Source organism: Hyperolius riggenbachi, chromosome 3, assembly GCF_040937935.1.
Source record: "Hyperolius riggenbachi isolate aHypRig1 chromosome 3, aHypRig1.pri, whole genome shotgun sequence".
In the NCBI taxonomy this organism is placed as follows: domain Eukaryota; kingdom Metazoa; phylum Chordata; class Amphibia; order Anura; family Hyperoliidae; genus Hyperolius; species Hyperolius riggenbachi.
Window position 1 is genome coordinate 169,113,840 of NC_090648.1, and position 13,284 is coordinate 169,127,123.

A 13,284-nucleotide genomic window follows, 5' to 3' on the forward strand; every position below is an offset into this window, starting at 1 on the left:
ATTGATTCATCTTCTACAGCAGAGAACACACTTAATTTCCGATTTTTCATTTTACAGCAAAGTTGAATAGACCTGCACACAGCATACAAAAAAAACGTGTAGATCAACACAAAAGCGGAACGCAGACGAACGCAACTCCCCCACATTCTCGAATGACCTTTTGACTTTAATCACATGTACAGTGGTCCACATTTGATGTAATGCAGTAAGATGCACATGGTTTTAGCAAGTGTCTTCCTTGCCTTAATTTCCTTATTTGTTTCTGTTTTAGCATCATCAGCTGAGTTATGTCACTGTACTTACTGCTCAGTTAAGGTTGCTGGTCTAGTGGTCCAGTTTCCTGTCAGTGCTTTGAAGTGATTAAATAGTGGTTCAGCTTGTTGTTTCATGTAAGCCTGTATGGAAACATTACATTGTTACTTTTTGCCATTCAAATCCTGTGACATATTTGCATCATTGCTACATTGGGCTCGATTCACAAAAGAGTGCTAAATCAGTTAGCAGCACGCCTAAAAGCTTTGGGCGTGCTAACTAGGGTGCTAAGCAGTTAGCACGGCCAAAGCTTTTATGGATTGCGCGCAAAGTTTTTAGCGCTGCACAGTGCGCGCAAAATGTTGCACCGGGTGCCCCTAAAACCTCGCACGGGGTGCGCCCGAAACATCGCACCTTGCGACGTTAAACTAAAACTTTGCGCGTCCTAAAGGGCTTTTAGGCATGCTAACTAAGTTAGCACCCTTTTGTGAATCAAGCCCATTGTGGCTAAAGTAGCCTTTCCCTAGTATTATTACCCAGGTAAATTAATGAACTGGCTCTTTAGGCCCCCTGTGCACTATGGCATTGGGGTAAGCTATTTTACCGCAAAAGGGTGCTAAGTTAATGAAAGTCTGTGGAGACTTTCACACTTACGCAATGCTATGCTTGGCACTAGAAGTAGTTAATTTGATGCATAGCCGCTGCAAAGTCATCCATGCTTTACTGCATGATCCGTGTCTACCACGCAGATTATGCAGTAATGCAAGTCTATGGCCATGCAGAAGTGTGAACAACGGAGCGGCGTGACATGCCTGCATGGACTGACGGGAATCCCACTACCTACTGTCCTGCAGGGAGTACGCCACTGAGTGGGCAGCAGGTCTATGCATATGATCCTGTTGGCACACTCTCCCGCAGGGTCATATGAGTATGGATTTATGCAGTGCTCCCGTGGCAGGCTTCCCTGCTATGGGATCACTGCACCGCACAAGTGTAAAAGACCCCTTAAGATAACAGAACAGCTTACCAGGGTATATTGCTCTTTAGTCCATGGCCACAATCCTGATCTTTGCTGTGAATTGTAAATAACAATACAATCTACGTATAGATTCTATTTTAACTGCTAGGCTGCCACTATTCACAATGCACATTAAAACTCAGGAGTCTGGCCTCAGATTGATTTGAAAGTTGTCTTGGTGGAAAACTCCTTTATGACCCCACACCCCACACTTCTTCCACTACTTTAAATCACAGAACTTATATATAGATCAGTGGTTCTGAATAAGACTTATTTTACACAGATGGCTGATGTGCAGATGATGGCACAATTGTAACCCTGCATGTGCCAGCATTTAACACACTGTGGGCCAGATTTATAAAAGCATTACCGGCAGTCTTTCATTCTTAAACTGTTCTATCCAGCAGGGAGACTGTTCTGGATGATAATAAGCAACTTCTAAAATTCTACGTAATAGCAGCAGTTTAGTGTGATTTTGTAGAGCTGCACTACAGTTAAGAAAAGTGCAAATCCATTCCCAAACTGCTGCAGATTAAGAGGTGTTTAATAGCAGTTCTACAGATAGTGCAGCAGTGCAGAGGCTAGGCATGATTTGTGAAGTGCTCCTCCCCCTGTTGGTATCAATCCAGCAGATGTATTGGTTACCTCAGCAACAGCAATTTTACCTCACACACTGCACTGTCTGAGAGACCTTCCTAGCTCTATTTAACAACAGTTTAAGAAGGAAACTGAATTTTTTCTGTCTTTGGTGGGGTGGCAACTTTGTAAAGAGCACCTCTCTAATACCTGTGAATCCCTCTTTTCTGAGGGAGACAGCGGGTTTTGGTGATTTGTCCCCACCCCTTCCATGTATGTGACCAGTGCAGAGGCTGAAGGATGGCATCATGCAAGGACACATCTGCACATCCACTACATAGAAGTGGGTCAGAATGCTGGACCTGGACAGTTGGTTTGATGTATCTATATCTATCATCATGTGTCAGTGGCTGGCAATGGCCAACATCCCCATAATACAACACATTTTCTGAGGTACTAGTAGACCCAAGCACGTTTAAAAACGGGCTCTAGGTCTTTTTACAACCGCCGCCAGTGCGCATGCATGCGCCCGCACCCGCCCACCTCACCCGCACCCACCCACCTCACCCGCACCCACCCACCTCACCCGCACCCGCCCACCCACCCAGCTCCCTGGTCCCAGCTGTCCGTTACTGCGCAAATGCGCAGTAACAAAAAACCTAGGACACAGGGACAGCTGCTGGACGCAGCGACACTTAGGTTTTATTAGGTAGGATACCAAATGAGGCACATTTTCAACAGAATCTTCTTTCTTTTATCTTCTTTTCTTTTAGGGGGGGGGGGGGGGGGGGGCACAGCAAACATCTGTGGTCATCCATAAATTGTTTATCTAGGTCAGGGATGTTGAACTCCACTCCTCCAGGGCCTCACATATTTTTGGCACAACTCACATTAATTGATGTTACTGAATCAGGAAAGGTGAGCTTCATCAAGTAGAACACATTTCTCCATTTCTTAGTCCATCCTAAGCACTGGCATGGACATGGCCCTCGAGGCCTGAATTTCGATAAATGTGATATAAGCTTACCGCTTCCATCGGCATGGAATAGTAGATCAGAGTGGCTCAAAGGCAGAGGTGGCCAGTCTGTATCATTAGCAAATATGGACATAGAAATCAAACCGTTGATTTTTTTACCTTCATTGGCCCAAACACCTCAGTGCGATCAAACATCTGTACAAAGTAGCTGAGACTGCTCAGAGCAGCCTGCCAGGGCATGTACTCAAAATCCTTGGATAGGAACTTGGTGGTTTCAAGTGCTCTTGTTGTTGGAACAAGTTTTGCTCTAAAATAAAAATCAGTATAACCAGTTACTAAAACTCATAAAAATGTTGAGATATCTACAAAACTTATTTTTAGGAGTAGGAGGATAGATACAATTGTTTATTTCAGTTTATTTTCACTCAAGGTTCACTTTAAAATGAAGCCCCACAGGTCGTTGATGGTTCTGAGGTGTGGTTGTGGAGGTGGAGTGGGTTTGTAGTAATAAAAGAAGTCACATAACTTAGTTGGGAATGATGTTTCACAGTAAGGCATGAACTCCACAACCAAAGCTGGGTCATCTACAAGGCAATTCTAGGCAGTTGCCTAGGGCCCGAAGAGAGTCTAGTTGGTCTAGTAGATGCTACCCCATCAAATCTTACTAAAAAAAAGCTAGATGGCCATCTGTAGTAGGCAAAAACTGGTATCTTGCCCGGGGCCCCAATTTCATCTTAGCCAGTTTTTGTCCACAACATCCCTAAAGGTGCCCTTTGGTGCCTTGCACCAGGATAATAGCAGCAGAGCCTTTGAGTCCTGTAAGGTGGGGCCTCCATGCATAGGTCTTTTTTTCTACCACATCCAGCAGATGCTTGATAAAACAGAGATATAGGACATTTGGAGGCCAAAGAAACCATCATACATCAGACCAGACCATACTTTTGGTATGCTCGTATTAACTACTGGAACACCCCTACTGTTTTATAGGTGACCTGGCCCAGTTGTCTAGCCATCACTATTTTGCGTCTTGCCAACATTTACACTTGCCATTTTTCTTGCTTCCAACACACAGACACAGAACATTTATATCACGCTTTTTTTCCTGGCGGACTCAAAGCCCCAGAGCTGCAGCCACTAGGGTGCACTCTATAGGCAGTGGCAGTGTAGAGAGTCTTGTCCAAGGTCTCCTACTGAATAGGTACTTTACTGAACAGGAACAGCCAAGATGTGAACCCTGGCCTCCTGTGTCAGAGGCAGAGCTCTTAACCATTACACTATCAGCCACTGTATTACCATATGCAAGAACTGATTGTTCCTTTGCTGCCTAATATATGCTCATCCCCACTCCCTATTGACACATGCAATTCTAGCTAGCTACTTAAATATAAAAAACTTACTGATTGAATTTACATCTGCCGTTAGTGTTAATGTAGGCTCATAAGTGTAAAGGTGGCCATACATTTATAGATTTCCACCCAATGTGGAAAAAGGATTGATTCCTCTCAGAATCAGTTCAGAGAGGAATGGATTCCTACCATACACAATACGTCAATTTTTAATAGAATCCACCAGGGAATCTATTGAAAATCAATCGACCCGCAGCATTACACTGTTCGATGCACTGCAACGATATGGCCTATCAATTGACCATCAGTTCTGCCCCACCCCTGATTGTTGCAAATCTTCCATCCTGTCTAATTGATAGAATTGAACAATTTTAGGTAAAAATCAATTGCAATTTGACCAATTGGACATTTTAGGGGCAATCGATGCCAGGCAGATTTGACCAATGATCACATCTGCCAAAATCGAATGGGAAGATTGTTAAGTGTATGGCGACCTTAAGTCTACAAAGAAAATGTTGTCTTTTGAAACAGCAAAGATCATCTTACCTGGCTAAATTGAAGGCATCATCGATTATCTGAGCACGGTTTATAAGAGGGATTGCCTGCAAAGCACAATGAGAGACAAAGGTAATTAGCTCAGCCTGTTTCAGTTTACTATAGATGTTCTGAAAATGTGCACATATTTCTTCCACACCTATATGCATTATGGCTATCAAGTTGCCTGTAGCATTGTTATTATACAAATCAGATTGTTGCATAAGCCAGACAGTTTAGAAGGAATCAAGGAGAATTATGACCATATGTGAAGAGACAGTCATAAAAAACCAGCACCAACTCCAGGCAGTAAGTTCTGATCCAGACAAGGAACATTGACTACCCGTGCCAGATACTGCTAAGTAAAGGCAGCCAGAGAGCTCCCCCCCTCCAGTTTAGGCAGCCAGAGAGTGACCCCTGATTGTAGGTAGCCAGACGGTGCCCTCCATTATGGGTTTGCCAGAAAGTGCCCCCCTCCCCAGTGTAGATAGCCATAGAGGTCCAAGAAGTATAGGTAAGCAGAGATCCCCCACCCCTTTCTAGGTAGCCAGGCAGTGCCCCCCTTTATAGATATCCCCTCATAGCACAGGTAGCCCGAGAGTGCTTCACCCCCTTCCTCTTTATAGGTAGTTAGGGTGCCCCTCCCATTCAGTATAGTGTGCCAGAAGCCTCTCCATCCCCTATGCAGGGTGCACCGGGAGCTCGCAGATTATTCACCACCCTGGGTTCCGGCCATTTCCTGGAAATGTTCCTCCTGCCCTGCAGGGGGCTCTGCATCTCTAATTCTCTATGCTGAGCTTACCCTCTGTCATCATGTGACAGATGGCAATCTCTGCAGAAGAGACAAGCTACTGCTGCTGGATCACGTGGAGGTGAGTAATTTACAGCTCCCACAGCCACGCTGCATCTGGCCTCCTGGCAGGATCCACGAGTGTAGCTCAGGGTTGCCGCTAATAGCTGTTAAAAGTAACCCCGAGCTACACTCCAGGATACTGCCAAGGAGGTTAAACCTCGAGGGTACCTTAACACAATATAAATTGGTCAATAACGTAACATGTTACCACAGGTGAATGCACCAAAGCGGACCTCCATTGTATATTACCTTTTCAATCTCTTCTCGTATAAAGTTATAATTACCTGCCGGGCCTTATTTCTGAATCACTCGTGCAGCTCCATGTCCGCCGGCTTCAAGTGTGTAGCCCCGCCCCCCTGCTGAAATCCACCATGGAGTTTTCTTGAGTGGAGAAAACACTGTGGAGGTTTTTCAGCAGGGGGGTGGAGCTATCAGCTGGAAGACGTCAGACACGAGGCTCCGTGACTGATTCACGACAAGAAGACCCGGCAGGTAATTACATACCTCCCAACTTTTTGATATAAGAAAGAGGACACTTTAAAGAGACACTGAAGCGGGAAAAAAAAATATGATATAGTGAATTGGTTGTGTACTATGAATAATTACTAGAAGATTAGCAGCAAAGAAAATATTCTCATATTTTTATTTTCAAGTATATAGTGTTTTTTCTAACATTACATCATTCTATAATATGTGCAGATTACACAACACTCAGCATTCAAAATGATTTTTTCAGAGCAGTCTGTGAACTAATGACATCTCCTCTGGCAGAGAAAAAGTAAATAGTTCAGGAACAGTTGAGATAATAAAAGTCAGAAGACAGCACTCTCCATGACTTTCAAAGTCGTAGAGCTTAATGGCTTTTTTGCATAGAGATAACAACTGGAGTATCTTAACTCTTCCTGTACTGGAAACAATTAGACTGAAGTATCTGATCCTAATGTTTTATTTCTTAGCTGTACTACACATACAAATCATAATATCATAATTTTTTTTTCGCTTCAGTGTCTCTTTAAGACACACCCATGCCACTTCTCTAACCACGCCCCCACCACACCCCTCGCGATGCATAATTCAAAATCAAAATAAGTTGTTTTATCATTCAAACCACACTGGTCCTTTCTATCGTCATTAGTTTTTTCTTTATTTTAAGATTTTAAAATAAAAAAATGTATCAATTTAATTGGTTTTACACCTTTTTCAGTAGAAAAATACGTATATTAGCACAGATCTGTACATCAGTCTTGAAAAAGAGACATATAAGTTAGAAACACGAACCGAGGCATTTGGTTGCCAAAGAGGGACTGTCCCTCCGAAAGAGGGACAGTTGGGAGCTATGGGTAATTATAACTTTATAGGAGAAGAGAACCCATTGAATAGGTAATGTATACTGTAGGTCCGCTTTAAAGTGCATCTGAAGTGTAAGCCAGGGTAAGAAAACTGACATATTTATTTAATTTAAATAATGCAGCGTCCATATCCCTCTCACTTCAGTTGCACTTAAAGGATAACTGAAGTGAGAGGCATATGGAGGCTGCCATATTTATTTTCATGAAGCAATATCAGTTGCCTGGCTATCCTTTTGATCCTCTGCCTCTAATACTTTTAACCATAAACCCCGAACAAGCATGCAGCAGATCAGGTGTTTCTAACATTTTTGTGAAATCTGACCAGATTAAGCTGCATGCTTGTTTCAGGTGTGATTCAGACACTACGGCAGCCAAATAGATCAGCAGGGCTGCCAGGCAACTCGTATTGTTTAAAAGGAAATAACTATGGCATCCTCCATATGCTTCTTGGTTGAGTTGTACTTTAAGATTTTTGCAGGAGAAGAACAGCTACACTTGCCTGTCAATACGTGGCTCAGTCCACAATCTGCCATGTAAAGCAACAGGCATGTGCAGGGGGGGGGGGGGGGCTTTGGGTGCCCAAGCACCCCCCTCTTTAAATACCCATAAAAAGGCCCCTTTGGTTGTAAAAATGAAGCCCCACCTCCAGTCATGATATGCTCCACCCCTTCCCACAGGAACATGCAGGGGATGGGGGGCATTGCTTTTTGAGCACCCTCCACTTAAGGACCCTCTGCACGGCCCTGTGGAGCAATACCACATACCTGCCCATTCTTTGGTGCCCTCAGGGGCACTGGATATTCTGGGATCCTAGCAACACCCATGCCAAACTTTTGGAGGATAGCACTTTGAAACGTACCTCTATTGTTGTATTACTATTTATCCTGTAGAAATTCAGCTTTTATAAATAAAGTGCAAAAGGTACACCATTCAAACCCTCAAACCCCAGCATGTCTGTAATCATAGCCTGTACACACAGACATCTATCCAGTGTGCATACAGATAACTCATTAATACCTGAAAGTGACAAATCACTCCCCTCCCTCCCCGGAGTGCATGTAAAAAGCCTTCCACAACCTCTCCCTCTCCATAGAACAGATGATCTTTCCAGGCAACAATTACTGAAAATATTTACATCTCTGTACAATGTCCTCTACTTACGCTAAAGTCTTCATTGAGCTTTTGCAGGAGTCTGTTCCAGTTCCCATCATTATAGTTTACCCTGTAGTATCCAGTGACATTAATGTTTAAAATAATCCAGTCGTTTCCAGTTAAATTGAAAATAGGGTTGGAGTCTAAAATGTGGAAGATTTGTAAATCAGACTTTGCCTCAAAGACATATGTAGGAGGTAACTGCTATCAGAGTACAGTTCCAATAACATCATTTCAAAAGACTAAATGGCTACTAGTGCACTGTTATATCACCCAAAACAATCATTCACGATAATTGGGGGGTGGAGGCAATCTACAGTGGGTACTTGTGTACCCCAACATTATTGACAAGGTAATTACTGATCCATTATGTTGAATCAATAACGACCGGTCTCTGTGCAGAGAGCCAAGCAGCTTGTACATCATTATTAAACTGTCACCTGAAACAATCAGTCATTTTGGGAGGCAGAAGCGCTAAATTCTGGACTCAGCTTACTTGGACCAGGAGAAACAAAATATCTTCTACAATTTCTCTGTAAATGGTTTCTGGGTTAATTTCCTCCTCTTCTGGAGGATACTCTAACTGAGTATTTTTGTGTTATCCACCTCTGACTTAAAAGCCAGTGATTCCAGATTTTGTGATGAAGGGACAGGGAAGCATGACCTATTCAGTGTTAGCCATTAGCCAATGCTCAGGGATAGATGCTCATACACACATCTAACTTAATGCACAACCAACCATACAACATGACCAACCACACAAGTTGTTTACCTGACAAGTACGTACACACGCCAACCAACAAGCTAAATGACAAACTTCACAACATGTCCGCATTCAAAAACAATAAAATTGTTCAAAAGATTTGTGCTCGCGTTCCAACCTGCATTGGGCAGATTGACCCACTGGTTGGATCTGGCAAACAACCTGTTATCAGTTGGTCGTCTGATTGTTTGCCAGCCGTACACATGCCCAACTATCTTCCAACAGACCAAGTTTGAAAGATAGTTGGGAGATTGTTGGGATGTGTGTATGAGCCTTTACAGAGTGGTCATGCCACATCATTCTAGTATTTCACACTTATAATCATTTTAATCCACAATTGTAGTAATTTAATTTTTCTGTAAATGTTAATTATCCAACTGTGGACCTTTAAATTAGGATTATATATGGAAGTGCTTAAAGCGGAAGCGTACGTTAAAAAGGGGCGCTGGGAAAAAAAGGGCGCGGGGTTTTAAACGATAAGCATGGATAACGTTTAAAAATGTATTGTACTATATTTCGTTTAAAATTAATGTTTTATAAAGTTATAAATCATTAAATAATGTGCATTAAATCGGCAATTGTAAAAACGTTAATCTTTCGTTTAAATAGTGAAACGTATAATAACGTTTAAAAAAAAATTACTAAGTAAGCCTCCCTGTACCTACCTCTAACCCCTAGACCCCCCTGTTGATGCCTAAACCTAAGACCCCCCCTGTTGGTGCCTAAGTAACCCTCCCTGTACCTACCCCTAACCCCTAGACCCCCCTGTTAGTGCCTAAACCTAAGACCCCCCTGTTGGTGCCTAAACCTAAGACCCCCTGTTGGTGCCTAAACCTAAGACCCCCTGTTGGTGCCTAAACCTAAGACCCCCCTGTTGGTGCCTAAACCTAAGACCCCCTGTTGGTGCCTAAACCTAAGACCCCCCTGGTGGTGCCTAAACCTAAGACCCCCTGTTGGTGCCTAAACCTAAGACCCCCCTGTTGGTGCCTAAACCTAAGACCCCCCTGTTGGTGCCTAAACCTAAGACCCCCCTGTTGGTGCCTAAACCTAAGACCCCCCTGTGATAAGCATTAATAACGTTTCAAAAACATATTGTGCGTTTTTTTCGTTTAAAAATAATGTAAAAAAAAATTGTACTGTTTTTCGTTTAAAAATAATGTTTGAAAAAAAATATTGTACTGTTTTTCGTTTAAAAATAATATTAAAAAATGTATAAATCATTAAATAATGTGTAATCATGAGAAGCAGTAATAAAACATTAAGTCTCCGGGCGCCGCTTTTAAAACGTTATTTTTCTCCGGCGCCCTTTTTTCCTATCGGGCGCCCATTAAACGATATTTATTATGGGAGTGAATGGCGGCGCCCGATTTGTCCACTAGCCTCCTGCGCCCTTTTTTACTGTAAGTAAAGCGGAAATGAATTTAGAACTTCTCTGCTCTAAAAGATATGTAACAGCATCATAACCTTTAAAGAGGAACTGTCGCGAAAATCTTAAAATTTAAAACACATACAAATAAGAAGTACATTTCTCCCAGAGTAAAATGAGCCATACATTACTTTTCCCCTATGTTGCTGTCACTTACAGTAGTAGTAGAAATCTGACATTGCCGACAGGTTTCGGGTTAGTCCATCTCTTCATGGGGGATTCTCAGCATGGCCTTTATTGTTTATAAAGACACTTCCTGAAAAAGATTTATACAAAGATACTGGCCAGCCTCCATGCTCACTGCACACTTTTTTGGCAGTTGGATGGAGCAACTGCCATTCTCTAAGTGCTTTTAAAAATAAAGACCCTGAGACACCCCCCCCCCCCCATGAGAAGATGGGCTAGTCCAAAATCTGTCGGTAATGTCAGATTTCTATTACTTACTGTAAGTGACAGCAACATCGGAGAAAAGTAATTTATGGCTCATTTTACTCTGGAAGAAATGTACTTCTTATTTGTATGTGTTTACATGTATTTTAAATTTTAAGATTTTCGCGACAGAGCTCCTTTAAAGAAAAACATTTCTTTGTTGCAGCTGATACAAATCCTGCAATAAATCTGCAGTGTATCTACTTCCTGCTTTCATTGAAGCAGACATAGTGTTAACATCCTGGCCTATATGCAATTAATTTTTTCACCTGAGTTATCTCCCAGGAGATCATTTTCATCTTCTCTATAAACTAAATTTTCAGCATTTTACAATTGAAAAAGTACCCAAAAGTTGGTGAAAAAGTACTATCTAATTTATTTTTTAGTAATTTCTTGCTTGCTGATGACTTAAAAAGCATTTTATGGCAAGTTCTAAAAATATCACCTTGGAGAAAACTCAGGAGAAAAAGTGAATTGCATATGGGTCCCTGTGTTTACAAATTTGCTGCTCTGCCGAGACAGCCAGCGGACACAGCTGGGAGATCAAATTAAAGTTGTGCTTTGTCACAGATGAGGGGGAATTAGATAGGTCAAACTCTCTAAATGCATACAGAGTGCATTTCTCTATGTTTTCCTTCTGTCCTGTACAAGAGTTCAGGTCCACTTTAAGGCCTGCACAAACGTAATAATACAAGACAAGTAGCAGAGCGTTTTACAAAAAAAATTGCACCTGCACTATTCTCCATTGCATTGCTGACCCATTCATCTACAGTGAATAGGCCAAGAAGATGGGCACACAGCAGAGGCGTCCGAGCCATTAGGCAGCTATAAATTTTCGCCTAAGGCGACAGGAAGAGGCAAGGGCGCTTCTGCACTGAGTAGTGAGAGAAGAAATGCCTCTCAGCTGACTCAGGTGTCAGTTTACACAGCAGCAGCAGCAGCGGGGCTGACTGGACTTCAGCTCAATGATTCAAAGAACCACAGTAATGAATGAGTCAGTGAGAGAAGGCACTCCTCATAGTCAGGGATCCGAGGAGTACAGCATCATCAGCTCCTGAGTCCGACTCCTGAGAATTCAGTCCCTCTCTCTCTGCTACTGCTAACTGAGTGGATGTAGAGACTGTGTAGCAGCCAGGCATTGACTTCCCCCCAGGCCGCCTTTCATTCAATGATTTAGGGTTGGTCCTGTGTCTGCTGTATTCAGGTTTGTTGATGTAAGGCAATGTAAAATACTAGGCTAGCTGATAAAAGTGCAATTAGAGGGCAGGCTAGCTGGTAAATATACACAGCATGATGTAGAACTCGTCTGGAGGGTCAGTGGGAAAAAATCTGTCTGGTCTCTCCCCATTGTTATAATGACTGCATGTGCAGATAAGGTCTTAAACAGGTTGAAAAGTTTTGACAGTCCCTAGACTCCAGGAGGGCTGCTTGCTGACTTGTGTAAGAGATTGGCAGGGACAGCAGTCCTATTACCAGCAACTAGTCTCTGTGTAATGTGGGACTGCAATACAGATAAACTGCTCCATCTCAGGCTATTCTCAGTCTCACTCCACTCCTCCTATCTCTGTATGTGTATAGTGTATGTCTACTGTGTGCTGTGTATAGTGTGCTCTGTGTGTGCTCTGTGTGTGTGTGTGTGTGTGTGTGTGTGTGTGTGTGTACTGTGTGTGTGTGTGTGTGTGTGTGTGTATATGTTGTGTGCAGTGTGTGTACTGTGTGTGTGTGTGTGTGTGTGTGTGTGTGTGTGTGTGTGTGTGTGTGTGTGTGTGTGTGTGTGTGTGTGTGTGTGTGTGTGTGTGTGTGTGTGTGTGTGTGTGTAGTGTGTGTACTGTGCTGTGCGTGTGTGTGTACTGTGTATAGTGTGTATGTTGTGTGCAGTGTGTGTACTGTGTGTGTGTGTGTATGTTGTGTGCAGTGTGTGTACTGTGTGTGTGTGTGTGTGTGTGTGTGTGTGTGTGTATAGTGTGTGTACTGTGCTGTGCATGTCTAGAGTGTGTGTGTGTGTGTACTGTGTATAGTGTGTATGTTGTGTGCAGTGTGTGTACTGTGTGTGTGTGTGTGTGTGTGTGTGTGTGTGTGTGTGTGTGTGTGTGTGTGTGTGTGTGTGTGTGTGTGTGTGTGTGTGTGTGTGTAGTGTGTGTGTGTGTACTGTGTGTGGTGTGTGTGAGTGCATGCCGCAATAAGTATATTTTATGGTGAAACGCTCTGCTGCATAACAACTATTTTCTGGTGAACCCATGCCGCAATAAGTACATTTTCTGGTGAAACGCTGCTGCATTATGATTTTCGCAGGTCTTGAGGGTGGGGTTCACCACAGGAGTGGTGTTCACCATGAGGGGTGCGGGGTATGGGACTGGGGGCAATCACGGGGGGGGGGGGGGGGGGGGGTGCCACAGGATTTCTCGCCTGGAGTGACAAAATGGCTAGAGACGCCCCTGGCACACAGAGATGCATTTATTAGTGCTTTGTCAGGACCCACTAAGTGTGTTCATCAGAGTGTTCTGTCTATGCATTGCCTGATGTCCTTACAGATTTCTGAAATCAGCTCAGTATGCCCAGACCCTAAGATTGTAGGGAGAAAGTTTAAGTACTAACTAATCCACCCTAGGG

General features: G+C 43.1%; 1 protein-coding gene across 3 annotated transcripts in view; it reads right to left on the reverse strand.

The window, feature by feature from the left end:
- Window positions 1-13,284, reverse strand: part of LOC137563140 (aminopeptidase N-like) — a 155,991-nt gene that overhangs the window by 11,896 nt on the left and 130,811 nt on the right. For all 3 annotated transcript variants that reach the window (XM_068275235.1, XM_068275234.1, XM_068275237.1), the window contains exons 13-16: window positions 8,066-8,199; window positions 4,715-4,770; window positions 2,982-3,129; window positions 304-395 (exon numbers count right to left, since the gene is read on the reverse strand). In XM_068275235.1, coding sequence (XP_068131336.1) covers window positions 304-395; window positions 2,982-3,129; window positions 4,715-4,770; window positions 8,066-8,199 — 430 coding nt within the window. The remainder of the gene's footprint in view (window positions 1-303; window positions 396-2,981; window positions 3,130-4,714; window positions 4,771-8,065; window positions 8,200-13,284) is intronic.